This window comes from Trachurus japonicus, chromosome 17 (genome assembly GCF_045865225.1).
Source record: "Trachurus japonicus isolate A0001 chromosome 17, Traja_1.0".
NCBI lineage: Eukaryota > Metazoa > Chordata > Actinopteri > Carangiformes > Carangidae > Trachurus > Trachurus japonicus.
Window position 1 is genome coordinate 34,576,489 of NC_140923.1, and position 20,817 is coordinate 34,597,305.

At 38.8% G+C, this 20,817-nt stretch overlaps 1 protein-coding gene across 1 annotated transcript; it reads right to left on the bottom strand.

Annotated features, from left to right (window-relative positions):
* Positions 1 to 423: 423 nt before the first annotated feature.
* ccdc178 (coiled-coil domain containing 178) lies at positions 424 to 20,021 on the bottom strand. The gene is made up of 19 exons (XM_085805562.1): positions 19,918 to 20,021; positions 17,292 to 17,428; positions 17,144 to 17,202; positions 16,988 to 17,067; positions 16,411 to 16,614; positions 16,074 to 16,294; positions 14,580 to 14,722; positions 12,805 to 12,958; positions 12,618 to 12,713; positions 12,294 to 12,430; positions 12,004 to 12,187; positions 11,834 to 11,896; positions 11,370 to 11,498; positions 11,119 to 11,232; positions 10,753 to 10,898; positions 10,293 to 10,452; positions 7,650 to 7,799; positions 3,478 to 3,612; positions 424 to 1,102 (listed from the first exon to the last, which is right to left on the bottom strand). The coding sequence occupies exons 1-19, from the start codon at positions 19,973 to 19,975 to the stop codon at positions 974 to 976; spliced, it is 2,499 nt and encodes an 832-aa protein (XP_085661688.1). The 5' UTR covers positions 19,976 to 20,021; the 3' UTR covers positions 424 to 973.
* Between the last annotated feature and the right edge of the window lie 796 nt (positions 20,022 to 20,817).

The window sequence follows — 20,817 nt, forward strand, 5'->3', positions numbered from 1 at the left end:
CTCTTTCAAGAGCTATGACCATTATTAGTTAATGAATGGTAATCTTAAAGGGAATTTAAATATCTAATGAATCTAATCACATTTAGACATTTAGAGTACTGTTTAACCAGAAAGTATTTTACTCAACTTTTAGAGTCTATATGGAGCAGACATTATCGTTGCCTACCATTAGTATGACACTGTTGAAACATGATGAAACAAAAATCAATTTTCTACAAGTACTAAATGTGATTCAGTTAAGATTCCAAATTGAAAACAGTGTTTCCCCAGGGTTCTTTAGAAAAGCCACTGGATAGTGCACACACAACATCCTTTTGTGCACACTATTTACCCCTGGATTGCTTCAGGCTAATGTCTCAATAATTTTCACTCCTTTCTCAGGTCCTTCCCACAAAGGACTTAACTAATGATCCATGGACAAAATGAAGCATTTAAATTTATTCATTAATCATTCATCTCCAGCTCATTGAAAATGCTAAACTTCCACAAAATTAAGATTGAATATTGAAAAGTGATTGAGGGAGACAGCTTTCAGAGAGTGAGGAGAGCAAAGAGAGCGGAGGAGTGCGCGGTGTGATTACAAAAACAGGGTCTTTCCAGAGACAGTGGTCTTCACATGGGCATGGTCAAGGTGGGCAAGGTGTACTAAGTGCTAGTTAAGGTCACGGGGTTTCACTAGTTGTAATTAGATCTTGGAATCTGGAGAAGCGTAGAATTTCTGTCAACACTGCCTGTAATTATTCTCTTTTCCAATTAATGGTGACATAGATTAATTATCTGATGAGGCAAAGCCAATTGCAATCATTCACCCAGCTAAAATTAGATCAGTCCTGACAGCAGCATGAAAGTCACCTGTTTCATTGTTATGGATTTGCTGCAAGTAAAGAGGGGGGAATAGTGAAGCGTGCTAGGGTAAGTAAGTTGTCTGGTACAGGTGAATGTCCAATTACACTGCTATTTGAACTGAAGGCATCTACTCATTCGATCCAGCGGCATCTGGACTGGCTTGTTTGTTCACCCCAGCATCATCAGTGGTAGTAGAGTCATCTGTCAAGGATTGCAGGAACACAGAGATGAGCTGGATTTCTTCTGACAACCCCTCCTGTTTGAATAAGGTGCAAAACAGAAATGAAAAAAAAGACCAATTAAGAAAATGCTACTTGTTGTTTTTTTTTTAATTTAAAAACTCCCCGCTCTATGTACATCCCATATTTGTGATAGTAAAGGTACCATCTTGTTCTTATTTTTTGTGGGGAAGGAGAAAAAGAGGCTCCTGGTGAACCACGTCCAGGTTCAGTGCTCTTCTGTTTTAAAAACCTCAGCATCCAGTTTTTCTATTAAACTGCCTGGCACTGTCAACCAGCTTGGGAATCTGAACCGGCGTAGCCATGCAGAAATTCTCTGACTAACAATTATATCAGAAACAGGATCTTGGATTACTGTCCCCTGGGACTGGGGCAGTGGGCGTCTGCTCCAATCATTACTGGCCATTCAACAAGGCTCTGCACTGCTCTCCGCTGTTAGCCATTGTCAATTATGCCATCCCTAGTGTAAACTCGCAGAACACAAAGCTGAACTGCCAGTTCTGGCAGGAGTGTAACAGGATGACAGCACGCCGCGCCGCACCCCAACCACCCACCCACCCACAAACCACCCCCACCCACTACCACCCACCCACCCACCCTAGGGTTCCCCGGCCTTCCTTCCCTCAAGCTACTTTTGAGCAAACTGCCATTTGGTTTGTGATTCAAGCACGCCTTAGCCGTGAAAGCACTAACCTGACCTCTCTGTGTTCTGCTTGTGAGGTTAAGTGGACATGATGGATTAGTACAGGCCTCATCAGGATTCAGCCTGGTTTAACTCCAGTTACAACTGGTATCAGTTCTATTGATTTCTTCATTTCTTTTTCATAAACTGGAGACTGATATTGATAATTTGTGCATCATTTAATTGTAATCTTGAAGCCTTTGTGCTTAGCCCCTCCCCACTCAGAGCATTCTCGCCATCTGCATACTGCAAGTACTTTTGTTTACGGATCACATTAAAGGTCTTAATATTTAGGTAATCATGCAGATTGTGTGTTTATGCGTGCTCACAAACTCATAAAGATTTTCTTTTCTTCCTCATAAAGGTTTTTCTCCGTGTGTACTTTTTGAGGATAGATCCTGAGTCGGACTGTTCATGAGGAGCCTGTTTAAAGTGAATGCTGCCTGCTCTGATGGACCCTGTGCTGAGCTGTGACGGGTGACGGTGTGGTGCGCTTGAATACACCAGCTCTTTTGTCCTTCACACTCTGCAGCTCTCTGATAGCTCCTCCCCCTGTGCCCCACTCCTCCCTGCCTTGAGCTGTGATCTGCTGGGGCCTTTTGAGGCTGGGCCGTTGAGACATGGCTGCTCTCTGTAATGTCTGGACCAGACCTATCAAAAAACATGTCAGCAGGCAGAGGAGGAACTGAGATGGAAGCCACTTAATAGTATTTGCAACCAGGTACTCCCCTGGAAAACCTCCAATCAAACCTTAGCACATTTTGCCTCCAGCATATCTGATAAACGTCAGATAATTTTCAGAGAGCAGCACATCGACTTAAAAAACAAAATGGAATTTTACGCAAAAACAGTAGACTGAACTGACATACAGTACATGGGCTGGGGGTTTGGAGATGCTCTGCTGTTAGTGCGAAGAAGATGTAAAAAGGGAGAAAATGATCCATAGTATGGTTGCATGCTGCCTAGCTCTGCGGTAAAGCTGGACAGGACATTTCATAAAGATTCATCACTGTCCCTCTGTCCGCTTTGACCTCATCTCACGTCACAGCACAGATTAGACACCGATTATCCTCTAATTGAAGATCCTTACTTCTCAACCTTGCAGAATATGCTGCTACTCTTCTGCACGACAGACAGAAGGTTATTCGTCTTACGAAGCTGTTACACTGATATCTTCCATTCAGTCTAATGAACTCAGTCTGATATAGTTGTGAAATAAAAATAAAAAATAAAAAATGCTCCGGCTAAACAGGAAACGGGATCAAATACAATGTGACCATGCACAATGTGTTGCGTATATAGAGTTATCTAGAGAGGCAGAGCAAGCCTCAGACGTGGGGTCACTGCATAGGCGCTCTAGCAGACACATCATCCATCACATCAGTCTGTGATCTCGTGAGTGAATGTATGGACTGTAATGTAAGAGTGGCATCTTTAACTCCACCATAGCAGAGAGGCACAAAGCCTTGGTGGAGGTTTGCCTGGCTGCCCTTGCTTGGCAAAGAAGACACAAGGCAACTGACTAGCCGGATGAGGCTCAAACAATACCAAGCATAACATGGAGTTACTGTAGTATGCAAAAGAATATGCTACCATCTGGTAGAGTACCTAGACCGGGATAAAAGTTGAATAAAGGGATTTGCCATTTAAATGAATAGTTACAGTATGTGCAATTTCCCCTCCCCGTTCTACATGTATATGTACAAATACCTGGGCTGTTTTTATTTTCTGGTTGGTCTCTTGAGAGAGAGCCTGGCACCGGTCCAGTTCAGCCTTGCTGTTGAGGCTGCGTTGTTTGAAGTATTTCACCAAAGCTTTGTGCATCCTCTTCTGCAACAAAGAGAGCTAGGGGGAGAGAAGGCAGAGAAAAGGAATTGGTAAGGCAGGAGAGGAAATTAATGGCAGTGTTCAAGAAGAATGATGGAGGGGAATAGAGAAAGCAGTCAATAGCCCATTCTGCAGTACACGGGCCTGACAGGAATTTCACAGTCTCTTGGTTTCTCTGCCCACTCGTGTGCACTCATCAGAATCCAGTCACATCTGGCTGCCAGGATGGGGGGTTAATTTTCTCTAAATGCTTCAGCAGTTTTGTTCTAGCCGAGGCAAACTCTGTGACTGCAAAGCTGATGAGTAAAATATTTCTACTTCACCCAGTTTAACTTTATACCAATCCCCTCAAGACATATTTTACACATACACACAGAGTCATGAACCCCCCACTGAAACCAGAAATTATTCCTAGTCTCTTGGAAAGACATGCTGCTTGCTTTATTATTTGAACACAGTTTCAAGCAAAGAGGTTTAAATTCTGATAGATGCCATTGCTTTTCTTCCCCCTCCATCTCTCTACTCTTCCTACAAAGCTTATCATTGCTTGGCAATGTGTTCCCCAGTGCATTGAAAACTAAAGCGAATTAGCTCAGTCATCAGCTCCTGAAGGAAAGACAATAACAAGAATGCTCTTTATGGTGTACCCTGTTAAAGCCCAAGTGCTGAAAGCCTCCACATAAACAAAGCAGTGCCTACATGTACAGTAGGTTCAAGAGGAATTTTATGAGAGGTGCATACCAGCAAGTGCTATCAGATGCTAATTAATGATTGCCTTTTTTCTTCTATAATAGAGATGTTTTGCATACCTGAATATATTTAGACTTGTTGAATTTAGATAAATTCATGTCCTAATGAATACAAATACTTTCATCCTCACTTAAAGGGATAGTTCACCCTAGAATGATATTTCGCTCATTATCTACTCACCCTCATGTTGACTAAGGGCTGGAAGAAGTTTCAGATTCCTCCGTGGCTTCTCTGAGTTACAGGGGGTCTCGGCATAGCAGTGCATGTCCATATAACGGTTGCAAAGGGACACCGGAGCTCTTCGTAAAAAAACACACACAAAAAAACATCCAAATACCTCCATGATGCTCGTATGTAATGTCCGTCTTGTGCTGAAGCCCCAAATTGCATAATTGTCCCGAAAAAAATTAAATAAGTCTATATTTTAAGCTTGTTTGTAGCGGAAGCTTCTCGAAGCTCCTCTTCCTGGTCCGTCCAAATCTCGCGTGATTCGCAGTAACCGCACTGACGCATGCTGACGCCGGCGCAAATCACGCGAGATTTGGACGGACCAGGAAGAGGAGCTTCGAGAAGCTTCCGCTACAAACAAGCTTAAAATATAGACTTATTTAATTTTTTTCGGGACAATTACGCAATTTGGGGCTTCAGCACAAGACGGACATTACATACGAGCATCATGGAGGTATTTGGATGTTTTTTTGTGTGTGTTTTTTTACGAAGAGCTCCGGTGTCCCTTTGCAACCGTTATATGGACATGCACTGCTATGCCGAGACCCCCTGTAACTCAGAGAAGCCACGGAGGAATCTGAAACTTCTTCCAGCCCTTAGTCAACATGAGGGTGAGTAGATAATGAGCGAAATATCATTCTAGGGTGAACTATCCCTTTAAATAGTCTCCAACATTACACCATCAGGAGGGTCTCTTAATGAGATGATTAATAAATAGGACACACTTTTTCTGCTACAAACATAAAACAGGTTTTGTATGTTTTTAGTGGCTCAATATAGCTAAAGTTTAGCTAAGTTAAGTTAAATGATTTGTATCTATAATACAGGTACAATAAAAGTGCAACCTGTTATGTTTTTATTTAGTGTATATTCTTTAATCCCATCAGTTCATAAGGAGTATGACATATCACTAAAGATAGTACATTTATGTGCCTAATGATGCTCTCCAATGTCTGCTGTTAAGAAACATTGATGATGGTTGTTGGGTCACACCTGTCCTGAATGACTTTAATAATAAATAAAGAATAAAGAATACATTTTTACATATAATCTGCGGTGCACAAAGTATTAGGATCCTTTACCAAAGTAATACTGAAATGTAATTGCACTGAAAATGTCAAGTGTATAAGTTTGAAATGATCATTATATATTATACTATAGGATTATCATTACTGATGCATTAATGTGTACGTAGCATTTTACCTTTTTAGTGTTGTGTAGCTCCATCTTTTACTGTGCATCATATCTTACAAGCTCATCATGTGTTTCATGTGTAAAATCTTAATCAACTAATTACTAAAGCTGTAAAATAAATGTAGTAGCATAAAAAGTATGAAATTGCTTTTTTGAATTATAGTGAAGGATAAAGTAGCAAGTACCTCATGGGCTTAAATACATGTACTCCCACCGCTGATATCCATGAAAAGGGAAACAAGGCTGACATTAGATACTCCAAACACTCAGCTGTATTTCAACATCACTTGTGGAAAGTTAATCATTTCAGTTTTAATGGCAGACCCATACCTGCACTTTACCACGTGAATATAAACTATGGGTTGTGCTGTGTTCAAATTACAACGTTTAATTCCCACTTGCCAGCATTCATTGTAGGTGGTTTAGTTTTCTGTTTTCCTCTGGACCAACAAGCATGATACTAGGGAAAGTATTCATAACAAAAGTAATCTAATCTTACTTGATTGAATGTATAACATCTTTTTGTATGTCTGTACTTATGTCATGATATTCTGAAAGCATTTTGTGTGCTCAAGTCTTTCATATCATAGATATTGTTTTAAACTTGTCATCTGCACTGTATGTCAGAGATGACTACTATTCAGATTAGATTTTAAGGATACTTAAGACCTGGGTTTGATTGTATCCCTGAATATAATAAAAGAGATTAGATACCTCCGGTGTGAGGCAACTCATACATATGCACTAATGTTCTCTATCAAATGATCCTGACAGTGTTAAATGCATTTAGAATGTTGCCTCCAGTTGCAAACAAAACACTGAGGGCCATAATCGTGTAATATGCGTACTAACTGGGATGTATATATGCAAACATTATAAGGATAATTGGAAATTCAAAGCAGGAAAGAAGAGTACTTGAATGCTCCTCTATAAATCAGATTAAATGCGATAGGCCTGCGTCTACATTTCAGAAACATTGTTGATCATGAGCTTGTTATAAAAAACTAAATTTAGGCATAAAACACTAGCCGAGAGGCTGCTGTTGTAGAAGTGTAGAGTTGAAACAAACAAAAATGGTGAAGGCTGAATCCAGAGTAAAAGAAAATCAGGCTTTGATCATGAGCGTGGAAAATCCTGTCCACAGGATTTTATTTTTGCATGCATTTTTCACTTGATAACATTCATGCAGTTAGATGAGGAATTGCTCAAGTAAAGGTATTAGTCATTTTTGGAACAAATAATATGTATTTTTCATTGCAGGAGCAGCGTGGCTTCTTCTTGGTGTTATGGTTGTCATGTGTAATTCTATTCCAGTTAAACAGTGTCACAAACTATAAAGATTAAACAGTAAAATGCTGCCGAGTTGTCTCCCTCAACTAGTCAAGAGGTCTGATGCTATTTTAGCACTAAAGGCACATTTATTGTCTGATCTTAACCTGTATTTGCCTCTGATCCCTAACCAATTGCTGTGTTGAGCAGAGGCAAATTTGTAACACAACAATAATAATACGTTTCACCTCTGACCGCCTTACAAAAATATAATCAGGAAAAAGTAGAAGTTTTAGTATTTACATGTACCATCAACCTCTTGCTTTACTCCCCTTGGTGGCAAAACTACATAGTTATCATTACATTATGTCACATCCATCATCCTCCTCCACTCAAGTTATCTCATCATTATTAGATTGCTGCAGTAACCTCCTCACTGGTTCCCAAGCTGAAACCTTCTTAAAATCACTGCCCATGCAAGGAAGAGTTATCTTGTGCTAAGAAAAAAAACATGGACTAGGACATAAAGGGACAGACCAAGAGAAAACAGCAGAAATCTCAAGTCATCAAATATATCTTTAAAACAGACACGTTGTGAAATAAATAACCCTTACCTCTGTGTAATAATTAAAAGATCTATGTACATGGTTTCTCTTGCTCAGTGCTGTCACCGCCTCTTGTTTGGCCTTCATGAGGATCTTCTTCAGACTTTCATAGTTGCTTGCCAGCTGTTTGTTCTCCTTCAGTGCACTTTTTAGTGCTTCCTACACACACACACACACACACACACACACACACAAAACAAAACAGAAGGTTTAGGTAAAAGGTATACAAAATGTATACAGTGGCAGATAAATAACTTCCAAGACATGACTGCAGACCAATGCACTGATCTGACTTTTTGGCTCCCAATCTTGATTCTGAAACATTAGGGTATGTCAATCCTAACTTACCAATCCGATGCCAGTGCTCTTTTTAACTGTGTTGAATGGATCATTGTGACACTAAGAGCTTGATTCAGCAGCCTGCTGTGACTGAATGAGTGTTTCTGATAGCACAAACACTGAATTCAATATTGACATGACAAAGAGCGATGGTGATAAGTCACATAATGAAAACAATCCAGCCTAACTGATCATTAACCATCACTCACATTTTACAAATATTAAAGCGATGGGAAAATACTGCTCTTAAAAATGTCAATTAACAATTTGAGTATGCATGTGCAGAAGATCACAGCTACACTTACAGAAAAACTGTTGAGAAAACACCTAGATCTAATATATTAAGATCTACATAATAAATCACACAGATCAATGTTTTTATGATTCACAATCTGCCATGTATTTATGATTCATATTCACAGCCTACCATTAACAGATAGCCAAGAAGAATATACTGAATGGAACTGGATTCAATACATACAGTAGCACTACAGGTACTATATAGTAGCAACACACTGACTATTTATAAGATGCATTAGTTGTACAACTGATCTGCTGTGTGTGCACGTACAATACATGCATTCTGTATTTGGGCTGTTAATTAAGGCAATACAAATAGCAGGCATACAACAATGGACTCTTTTCTGGGAAATCAAGCAAATAAATCACAGTGAGTATGTGTCTCTCTGCGTGTCCCCTTTTCATTTGAACAGTGTTTCCCAAGTACTGGATATGTTGTTGGTGAATATCTCAACTCTACCTGCAGACATAATGAAGTGTGTCTCTGCAGTAAAACAGAACAGCACTAAAGTGATGAGTTTAACCCAGCAGAAAGAGGGGCTGTAAACATGACAAATGCCTGCTATTGATTTCAGGTTTAATTACTCCATGCAGCACTGACAAAGCCCATCTGACGCTGTTGTGAAGTGTAAATGGAACAAATTACACTTCATTGCCCATAAGAAACTGATTGCGTCGGCAGTTTGCATTGTTTACTTTGTCCTCACCAAACGACAAGCCTTGATCAATTCAAAAAAATAGGTGCATGTATGAAAGCTGAAGTTCTCTCAGACGGGTACGGGTTCAGTAGAGATGGCCACAGATTTCTAACGAGTCACTCTATTTCACCTTAATATACTCTGTGTTGCTAACTTTAAAAAGTGCCATCTGCAGGTTGTGTTTAATACAAATAGAAACTCCCATCAGGCTGTTAGTTCGGGATAACCTCTATCAGTTCGTGTTTAAAATAGGAGCTGCAACCCACAGGAGCTTATGGGAGTTTAGTACTGGGTCAGCATCTTTATAAGAAATCTCATATCTGAGAGTGTCTGACCATTCTGCTTCATGCACTGTGACTCCTGAATGCACACTCTGCTTATTATGTTATGCTAATGCAGACATTATGTGTGCTTTCTATTGGTCCCAATGATTAAAGTGACCAATTTCCTCAGAACTTCAGACTCACTCTGATCTTTTTATTTGGTGAGGAGTATTGTTGTTATATCATCTTATTTCGTCAAGTGAAGAGACTAAACCCTTTTTTTTGCATGGCTAATTTTTATCTGGCTAATGGGAGTTGTGTCTATGAGGAAGACTTCTAATTCTTAAATTGTCTCACACCAACAACTTCTTTAAAGTTGCTGCACTTGGATGCATGGCGGCTTAAGCTCCATTGCCTTTTCTTGTTTTGAACTAATGCATTCTTGATCACCGTTTAATGAAACTATATACCACATGGCGATTTCACATTAGATAAGCCATGTGAAACCCCCATCAGCAAAGAGGCTCTGGCTGGGGCTGATAATCCTGCAGATGAAAACCTTACAATAAACAGAGGTTTCTCTTACAAAGGAGTGTTCAAATACATGCCGTTTTGTGCACAGTATACACGTGTTTTTACAAGAGCCTATTTGTGACATTAATTTTTAAAAAGTCCTGTATGTTTATTTGATACTATGAACTGTGTGCTTCTATTGAAAATTGCTATTGAAAATGTTGGCCTACAGGTAACAAAATAGGCAAAGCATCTCACCACGACATGCATCATCAAATTCGTCCAGACAAAAGACTATAACAACAGTGAGTTGTCATTTGTGTGAAAAGCACTTAAACAAGATGGCCATGGCTTGTAATTTTAATTGCACACAGCTCTTTTCTCTGCATCTTAAGGGAAGTATTTTGACAGGCAATGTGCTGACACTAATCCACAAACAAATAAACAATGAGATGTTTTTTACAACTTGCCACTGGTTTCACAGCATGTGACACAAAAAGACGTGTATTTACAGAGAGTTGCACTGAACATTTTGTTACCTTGGTGTCTTCCATTTCCTTTTCTCTTGCTGTAACATGAGCAGTGTGTGTCTGCATGGATCGCTGTGCTTGTTGTTGGCAGTTATTAATATCAGACTGCAAGGTGCTCATTATGAGAGCAGCTGATTTGTTTTTGAAATTCACCACATCAAACACACTTCTGGAAGAAGAAATGAAAGATATACAACAATATTATGCCTCTGAAATCATTAGCACTGATATTACTCATAGCAATGACATGACTTAAGAAACAACCAGACTTTTAGAAAACAAGTAGAATGTTTAAAATATATTACTAAATATTCTTACAGGGCAGGTTAGTTATTTCTTTGAGCATTTATTGTTGTCTTCTCAAAAATGCTGCCGTTGCTAATAGTATTAAAAAGGTTGACTATTTTCTAGTAATTTCCTTAATCAAAACCATTTTGTTGAGTATCTTCTCTGAAAAAACTCGTCTTACTGAAGTTCTGCAATGACTTCTGGCATCCTCTCAACTATTTTTTCCATTTTATCTGAAGCATCTTGGTATTCTTTGCTCTTCTTCATAAGGTCACTAATCCTGCCAACAGTGTTGTCACATCCCTTTGTTGTGGAAGTGTGTAAATCCTGTAAAGAGAAGCATTAATGTAAAAACAAGCCTGTAAACTTTAGTTGGTTCAAAGTGCTTCTAGCAAGAGATTATTTTGTTCCAAAAAAAAAAAAAAAAGACATGATAAATAGCTCAGTGCTCAGTGAGCACTGGACTACTAAGTAAACCTGACTTAGCAACTTGTTCTTGGTCTCCAGAAGAATTCCTTTAAGCAATCCTTAAGTTTTCTTCTCTTACCTGAGCAGCTTTCAGGTGGTCACATTTCAGTTTTTTCTCCCTCTCAAGGATGTGTAAAGTCTTCATATGCTCACACTGAATCTTTTCCAAATGTCCCATTACTTTCCGGATTTTCTTTACAAACATAAAAAGAGATTTTTTAAAAAATGTAGTTGATTTTTTATTTCAAAATATAAAATGTTTATTAGTAATGTATTTGTATATCTTGGGACAAATATTTATTATCATCAACTATTATTATTTGCCAGTACCTCCATTTTTATCTCCAGAGTTGTTGTTGCTGAAAATGCATCTTCAAATTCTTTCTGAAGTTTTTGGTTGGTTAGCTCTGAGCTCCTCTGCTGTTGTTTTAGTTCTTCATTGATATTTGCACATTGACCCTGATAGAAAAGAAAAGTAAAAGGCAGAGTGACATTACCCAAAAGTCTTAAAACATGAACGGGGGGTAAAAACGATTATGGGAAATGTAAAATAAAAAATAAAATAAAAAACCCTGAAACCAGCTATGCATTTAATCTACCTTTATGAAACTCATAATGTTCAGTTTTTATTGATACTGTGCTTTCTGAAACCTTGGTCTCCTTGACAACATAGCTAATAGCTTATGTTCCACAGACACTGAAAAAGTTTGCAGATTTAAATCTCAAATTTTTGTTTGCACAGCAATATATGACAATGTTTTTCTTTCTCAATCTCAAGTGCCTCATGAATTTACCTTCAGTAGTTCCAGAGCAGTCATCTGACCTGTCAGATCTTTCCTCAGGCTTTCAATCTCTTTCTGTAAAGCATAGAAAGTGCACTGGGTAACACTGGAGGAATCAGCTGGCTTCTCACATTTGTGACTCGTGCAATGTACATAGCCCATGTACATATGTTGTCACTGACCCTGGCTCTCTGTTCTTCCATGAAGGTGAGCTGTTCCTGCTCCTCCAGCTTAGTCTGGGTGACACTGTGCTGGGTTACAACTTGGGTCACTTCCTCCTTGGCCTTTTCCCACTGCTCGTCATTGTCAATGATTTTCTGGAGCATCTGCTTTCTCTCCTCGCGCATCTGCTTCACTGCTTTCTTACTAACAAATATCACACAATAAAGTCATGGCAGACCCACATGGGGTCTAATACTGAATATAGCAAATGCATGTCTCTCCTCTGTTTGGCTTTGACATTGTACTGTACCTCTCAGAAATTTTGATCCTGTAGTCTTCAACGTTCTGCTCATACTCCATGTTTTCTTTGCGGATAGCTGCAAAAGCATTTCGTTTTAAATGGAGCTGCTCTTCTACACAGGACACCTCTGCTTCCCCTTTAAGTTTCTGTAACATAACATCAAAAACCACTGAATGGATTCACCAAAGTAAGCAAACCTGTAGCCTGTCTAGCTCCGTTCTTAACTATGGCAGTTATGTTATGCTCCAACTACCGATCTATCATCGGAAGTATCAAAAGAAGCACCAACATTGTGGAAAGGTATTCAGTAAGTTTTTGCGTTTTCATACTTACAGCTCTCTCAATTTCTTCTTGCAGTGCATTTAGTTTCTCTTTTAATCTCTTATTCTTTTGCATTTCATCATCAATTTGAAGTTTCAACTGCAAAATCTGTAACACAAGCATAGAAGCACATGAATTTGACTAGTTGTGTAGACTGCTGAATGTTATCTTTTTCTTGCAATTGGACAATATCAGTTACCTGGTCTTTTTCAGTTTCCTCAAGCTCCATAATTTCAGGAATGTGTTGCGTCATGGCTGCGCACTTTTCTTCTGTAAGAGCAACTTTCTTTTCAGCATCATTTATTTCATCATGTAGACCTTTTTCTTGCATCTTCAACTGGTTTAAATCTTCCCTGGAGAGAAAATCAAACTTATTATTAAGTTGGTGGATATATGTTACGAATGTCATGGTAACTCAAAAAGCATAGCTATCTATTTCCCCAATGATATCAATACAACCTACATGATACACAATATCCAAGAATATAATTTAAAACATACCATGACACCTGAAGAAAGGCAAATGAATGTACACCTCTAAAATGTGATATTTATCACAAAGCAGCAATCAAACATGTATTGTAATTACTTTACTTTGATTAACGTTTAGTCTCAAAGTTTTAAAGGGACTACAAGAACTTTCGGAAAGCGGGAGTGTTTTCACACTACATTTCCCATGAGCCTCTGTGCGCAGTGCACACGGTGAAATTCTTGGACCGGTGCAAAACGGACGAAAACAAAAGCATTTGCCAAGAATGTTTTCATTAATCAAGAACAAAAGTCAGAGGTTCGAAGACGATCAGATACCGTAATGGTGCATAAATGGTGCAAACTAGTGATCCGGCGGTGTTATTCCCATGCTGGGCGAGTCGACCACTATATAATAATATCAAAATAACTATAAAGACAAAACAATATATTTATTGAAAATGAACACATTAAGAAGTGTGGGTATTGGGTAATGATTCATCCACATTAATATGAGACTCTTTTATAACCAAAAGCAAACTTCTCGGGGTATCTTTAAAGGAGACATATTACGCCCCGTTTCCACAAATTAAAATAGTTCCCGGGTGTCTTAAAGACATGTCTGTGACATGCTTCAGTCAAAATACCCCAAGGATCAAACATCACAGCACTATTTTCATCCGTTCAAAACAGTCCTGATCAGAACGGCTGGTTTCAGTGCCTGTCCCTTTAAATGCAAATGAACCACTGCTTGCGCCGCCCTGCCCCTTCTACTGGTACCAGGTAAGGGTGGTATTATGCAAATCCCAAAACTAGTTACATCATTGCTAGACAACGGAGGGAACAGCTCGTCAAACCACATGGATTTCAACCTAGGGAGCCTGTAAATTACAGATTTTTTGTCAATTCTCACATTTTGGGGGCCAAAAGCCAAGACAAGCACCCAAATATATGTTAAAGAGCCTTCAAAACATGATATTTCCATGATATGTCCCCTATAAGACAGTTGATATGAAACCTGGCCTTGCCTTTGTCAGGATAGAAATTAAAACATTACAATGTTAAAATTATGCCAAATCCATTATTTCTTCAATGGGCCACCCGCATCTGTTTGTAGTCAGTTTAACATATGGCTGACAGCAGCAAATAGATCGCTAACCCTACATGCAGTTTACTATACCTTGGCTTGTGCATTGATATGGAACATTCATTAAACTGTCCTGTTATGTGATGTTAACCTACACCTGCTAACCAGTCAGAAACAAGTGTTCTCCATGCTCTTGACATAATTTTGAATACAACAAATGAGACTTATACATGATTTAATTGGTGATGGTAAGTTGTTTTGGCTGTTGCTGCTGATTTAACTTGTAGTTGTATGAGAAATTGATTATAGGATAGATGGTATTATGACATTTTATGACAGATGCTTCATATCTATTCAGCTGGACTGCTCTGATGGTGAACCTGGTTTAAACTACTACTACAACTAGAACAAATACTCACAATCTGCTAGCCAGCTTGTTCTTCATTGTAGACAGTACATTGCCCATTGATATTTCTTCATTGTTGGCAAGCAGTTCCATGGATTTTAAGTCCTTCTGAACCATTAAGAGATCGCTAGTTCTTTCCGAGTGTACTTCATCAGCCTAAAAAGGAAAGGGGAGTCAAAGAAAGGGGGTCATCGGCTTATTGTTTTCCTCCGATGTTATTTCTGAACAATTTCACATTAAGTTACTAATACTAAATATACTGTCCCATTGTTAAATCATAATCTGCATTTGGTAGAGCTGCCGCCCCATGTTGAGGCTACAGTCCTCACTGCAGGCGGTCCCGGTTCGAATCCCGCATCGGGCAGCCCTTTCCTGCATGTCATTCCCCCTCTCTGCATCCCCATTTCCTGTCTCTCTCTCTCTCCACTGTGCTATCAATTAAATAAAAAGCCCAAAAAATATACTTAAAAAAAAAAACATAATCTGTATAAAATATATTTTCGCAATCCCATACCTACAGCTCACCAACTACCATATGCCAACGCAGAAGGTATGCATAAGGGGCTTCTACTATTTTGTCTTAGTTTTGGTAAATTAGTACCAGTATTAACGCAGGGCCTTCAGAAAACCTGTTGCTAAGGATTCACAGTTGAACACCAAAGCCCAGAGTTAACATATTCAGAAAACGCCTAGAACAAAAAGCCCAGTAAAATGAGATCAGTTTGGTGTTTTTGATTTGTACTGTAGGCATAAAGGTTCAACAATTTTAGGTCAAAGTCAACCTGTTGAATGTTGATCCTTCCATTTTCTTACCCATCACACTTCTGTCTATTAATACACTTCCATGGCGTATTTGCATGTAATCATTAGTCTCAAAATACAGCTGGGTCTTAATCAGGTCATTGTATTTTGGTGGACCTGTTATACTGTAAACTAAAGAAATTAAAAAGAAAAGCTGAAAGAAAAGTCACAGAAATATCAAAGTTTTAAGGATTCATTGTTTGGGAACTCTGAATGACAGTACCTAACATAATAGCCAAGTCTATTGTTAAAATAGAGAGACCAAAGTGTCAGATGGACACTGGACCAACAACCCAACAAACATTGCAATCCCCAGTGCCATGCCACTTGTGGCTAAAAAACAGAGCAACTGGGTGATAGAGAAGTGAGATGGAGCTTGTGTGCAAGGGAGAAACTACTGTAGCCTGTATGAACCTACAGTAACTTGCAGTCTGAAAAAGCATGACAGCTATAAAGTAACAAGCACATTAAGATAATCTGGTTTTGCTTTTAAAGAGAATCAGATCTGAAGGATTGTATTTTGCCATTTGACACGGGTTATTGGATATTATTTTTTATAACAAGTAATAATAATTAGTCCAATAACTCTTCAGCTTCTAAAAAAGATAATGTTTAAGCACATGTTTGCAGACAAAAGTTACAAGCTTTTGTGGATTATAAAATATCCAGTAAATGTGGTGATAGAATAAATCAAATTACAGGCTACCTCTGCTTGAGAAGCGTTGATTTGATCTATGATGGTTCTCTGGAGGTCCATATTTTCTCTTATGATGGGGATTTGTTTTTTGGCAAAGTTGATGTCCTCATGTAATCGCTGGTTTAAAATCTCAGTGTGCAACAGCTTCTCCTGGGCTTGGTCAAGCTTCTCTCTTTCCACTTTTATTTGCCACTTCAGTTCAGTGATGTCTCTGATGCAAGCCTCATGCTCTAGAAAAACAACAGTGAATTAGAAAGTTTATTCATTAGAGTGGGACGACACGATCACAATACATCACAAGAAATAGGTCTACGAAGGCATGATGAACCATCTTATAGTCACTAACCTTTTTGGACGACAAGAGAATGCTCTTGTTGCTTCCAAAGTGAAATACTGTCAACTTTGCTCTCCAAAAACCTTTTTCTTCTCTTTTCTCTGTGGAGAGCTTCCTCTGCATACTGCCGATCAGCCTCCAGCCGCTCAATCAGATACACAACCTCTCCAAGGACATCATTTATTTTCTTCAATAGTGGCGATAATGGACAACTTTCTGGAGGATGGAAAACTTTATAAGACTGGCGCACATTCTATTGTACTATATCATCTCTTTCAACCCAATGACCAAATAAATTTTGCAAAACTAAAATGCCAGAAACTGATCAACTACATAGTACAGGTCAAAATAAACCTTGTTTAAGGAATTATATCAGCAGAATGGGTAGTACCATATAGTTAGTTATTACTAAGATGTGAACCAGTAACTTTAACTCCATTGTCACTGCTGAAGACTAAAACAACCTCTAATCATCCATGTGCTGTTTTATTAATCTGCATGGGTGTTAGGACAACCGTGCCAGAACAACAACTGAGAGCAAATAATTTGGAAAAAACTTTATAACATTTGGAGAAAAAAAAAAATTCACCTCTTGCACTGATTGCGATGCCTTCAACAAATAAGTCTGTAGACGTCACTGATTCTGTGTCTGAATCCTGGGATTGAAATCTGCAAAAAAGGAGTTTAACTTGTCATTTCACAGTGAATATGATTCAGAGGAAATGAGAACAATAAAATACTTCACCTTAAACTTTTGCTGTATTGGTGCTTATCCTGGTCAATCTGTGGCTGATATTTCCCACACTAGTTTAAAACAAAAGGGGGAAAAAGACGTTTTAATAGATTTTTACTGTCAAGATATTTGGGTTGGATCACGCTAAACGCCATTTTACCTGCTGACACCAATTTTCCACAGTCATCTTCAGCTCTTGCATATGATAAAGAGCATTGTTGACACATAGTGAGGGACTGTTGAGCAAAACACAAGTGCGACGTCTTCCAGGGCAGACGACCTGAAGATCTGCTTGATCTTGGGGAACACAAACAAAACTTTCAAGTAAGTCATGAAAAGCCGACCCTATCTTGTCTTTACCTAATGGCACAAAACCCCAGAAATATTTTGTGAATAACACCATGACAAACCATCCTTTAATGTGAAAAATATCATAGAACAACAGACTTTTGTTGGAACAGCCTATGCATATAACTTTATTTTGAAAAAGTAATTACAAAAATGTATTTGGCTGTGAAAGATGTTTTGTGATTCCTTTCCTTCTCTTTGATTCTGTTTGCATAGTCCACAATATATTGCAGGCATCAGTAAAAGAGCAGAGACAACTAATTTGAACATCTTGAGACAAACCCAAGGGCACACTTCTTAGTGGTGAAAGGACGCCATCTGGCTGAAAAAAAGGGTAAAAAAAAAGAAAAGAAAGAAACGCCACTGTTGCAGACTGGAATCTGCTTCATGTAGTAGCAAAGTCGGAAATTCACTATCCTGGTTATTATTTCAGTGCACAGTGTGTACACTGGTACTTCCTGCTGTCATTATTAGATGAATAGAGTATACTGTTAAAAGCTATTGTTTAAATAGTTCTGACAAATTTAGTAATTTCTCAACAAAAGGTCCCATAATTTGAGCAGTGGCCTGTGTTTAATTAAAAATTGAAAACCTAAGATAAGGTTATAATTCAGTTATAAGTGCCTACTAACAATGGAGTGCTTCATGAGTAGCACTCATTATTTGGGGGTTTTATTTTACATCCAGGAATTTATTCTATCATGTCCTGGCCAAAAGGAAAGTGATAGGTCCTCAAACATCCCGCAAATACTTCCAGTCAATAGGCGTCAAGTGAATAGCAACATGGAGCTCTTTTTCTTTTTAAAGTATATATTTTTTGGCTTTTCATGCCTTTATTCGATAGGACAGTTGAGAGTGTGACAGGAAATGGGAGGCAGAGATGGGGGGAATGACATGCAGGATAGGGCCGTCCGACGCGGGACTCGAACAGGGGCCGCCTGCAGCGAGGACTATAGCCTCAACACATGGGGCGGGTGCTCTACCAACTGAGCTAAACTCCGCCCCAGCTCTTTCTCTTTTTATCGTGTTGTTATGCTTTAAGCATTTTATGGGATTCTTTTAAGCTTTTATCACAGAAAGTTGATAGATGAGTGGAAACAGCAGAGGGTGGGGTGGAACAAAAGTCCATAGTCAGACTTGTGGCATCTTAAACTCCAAGCTTCAGGGGCATCTCAGTGTTGTGTTCACTCAAGCTAAAGACAGACCTTTGGTAAACAAACAACCCTGCTCTGATGCCAATAAGCCGCCAGGTTCCACTTGTTGGGAATGGAGTAAAATCTCACTCCAACCTGCATTTATAGTTTAAAAAAGAGCACCAATCCTTCGCACCATTGACGTCAAATCTGCAAACCACATCCAAGAAGACCAAAAGAGCTATTTAAATCCTTGTCCTATGCACCAAGTATCTGTACACCTGTCTTGCTGAAAATGCTAAGACATTTTTCGTTGCCTGGCACCATTTTATGGACAACATCAAGTCTGAGGGGTGGTTAATAGGTCAGTTCATTACAATTTTCAGTCTACTGTGCACAGTATCACAGATCGATACCACCAAATGGAGATACAACCAAAACTGGGGACCTGGGGACAAATAAGTACACTAATCAGTGAGAAAAGGGTAGGGTACATACTCTATATTTGCAACTAGTTGAAGCTTTCCCACCTCACATGACACTCAATACCATTATTCTCCATTAATTATTAGAATGGGCAGTGAATGAGCTGACTCAGACCAATACAAGAGCAGAGGAGAGGAAAAACTGAGGGGTACCTGAAATAAAGGCCATCTGTTGCCAAGCAGTTTAGATGAATAATACACACTGAAAGAACCAGGTGGGGTAGCAAAGTGGTAAGGGAATATGTCAACGGTAGGCTGAATTAGCTCTAAATCATAATGGCAGGGTGTATTATGGCCACAGAGCAGGCCCATGTTAGTCTGAGGGCTAATCATGTGTCATTTAGCCACTGATATTAGAAATTAGACCTATGCATAACTTCAACAATATTCAACATCACTACATTTCAGATTTCTGATCTCATTATCTATTTTTGGTTAATTCCATTATTAACAAAATAACCTTCAAAGAAAAATTTTTAGAGATTTTTTGGGCTTTAAAACATTTTTTAGCAGTCAATTATTGCATAAAAGCAGCAAAGGTTGTTTAAAATGAAAGAAATTCACTACGATTTGAGATTAATTTATTTTACAAAAAAATAAAGAAAGAATGTAGATGTATGTATGAATGTAGATTGCATTTCAGTTCAAGAATGTATACATAATTTTATGAAAAGGTAATAAAAAACACCTATCACAAGAGTTGCATTGTAATTTGCAGGGGGGGGAAAAACACGTATGGCACAAAAATAAAAATGTATTCCATCATTTATCAAAAGCTGACAGCTACAGCAGCTTTGACTCATTTAGTTGCTGTCCTCACCTTGCTGACTCAGTCGTCCCTCCCTTGATGGGAACCTGAGGGGTTCAACGTCTGGCATTGCTGCTGCTGCTGCTGCTGTAACTTCAAAGCGACTTTTCACCGACCTGTGGATAATTGAAGACATTTACGTTCAACATGAACCTGCATCCCCTGAGGTAAACCATAGACTTGCATTATTTCAGTAACACTGACAAACTGGATGAGTACAGGTGCAACTTTTACCGTCAAACTCGCGAAGAAAGTTTGCTAACCCCACGTGAAGTTGCAACTGATTAGCTCACGCGGACGTCTTAGCTAACGTTAAGTTAAACGTTTAATTAACTTGGCTAATAACAAATTCATGAGCTGGGGCGGTCGTTGTCATGGCAGAAAGTGAAAGCGAAAAGTGGCTGTCTAATTACTTACTTGTTTTACGGCACTTTGGCCACCAGCTGTCTGTTAGACGTCTGGAGGTGTGTAATTGTTCTTCGCCGCTGACAAAAAAAAAAAAGTTACCTTTCAGTGAAGTTTTCTCCGTAGCAGTATTTGAAGTTGCTGTCAATCTTCTGTGCCGGTTGCTTAGCAACAATGGGCTGCGCTCGGGGAGAAGGAGTTGCGTTCAAGAGCAGCAGTGAATGTTTGCGCTGTTATTTTCAACAACAGAGAGATGTTTTCCACTCGTTTTCCAAAGAAGTTTGGCGCATTTAGCTTGGAATAAAATAGATCTAAGAATTAGGAAGTAATTTCTTTGAAAGTTGAGAGTAAATTGATATATTTTATTCAGTGGTATGTAGAATATGCCAATTCCAGTCTGTGTTTTGATATTATGTTTCTGAAATATGGTGCATTCATGTGTTTTTGTTGTTGTTTTGTTGTTTTCCCTTTTGCTGGTGTGGTGATTTGTAGCCAATCCATGGGGAG

Coding starts and splice junctions, on each gene's coding strand:
- ccdc178 (XM_085805562.1), bottom strand. CDS start 19,975: ATGCCAGACGTTGAACCCCTCAGGTTCCCATCAAGGGAGGGACGACTG. Junction 12,714..12,804: donor AGGAAACTGAAAAAGACCAG/GTAACTGATATT, acceptor CTTGTGTTACAG/ATTTTGCAGTTGAAACTTCA. Junction 12,431..12,617: donor AAGAAGAAATTGAGAGAGCT/GTAAGTATGAAA, acceptor GTTATGTTACAG/AAACTTAAAGGGGAAGCAGA.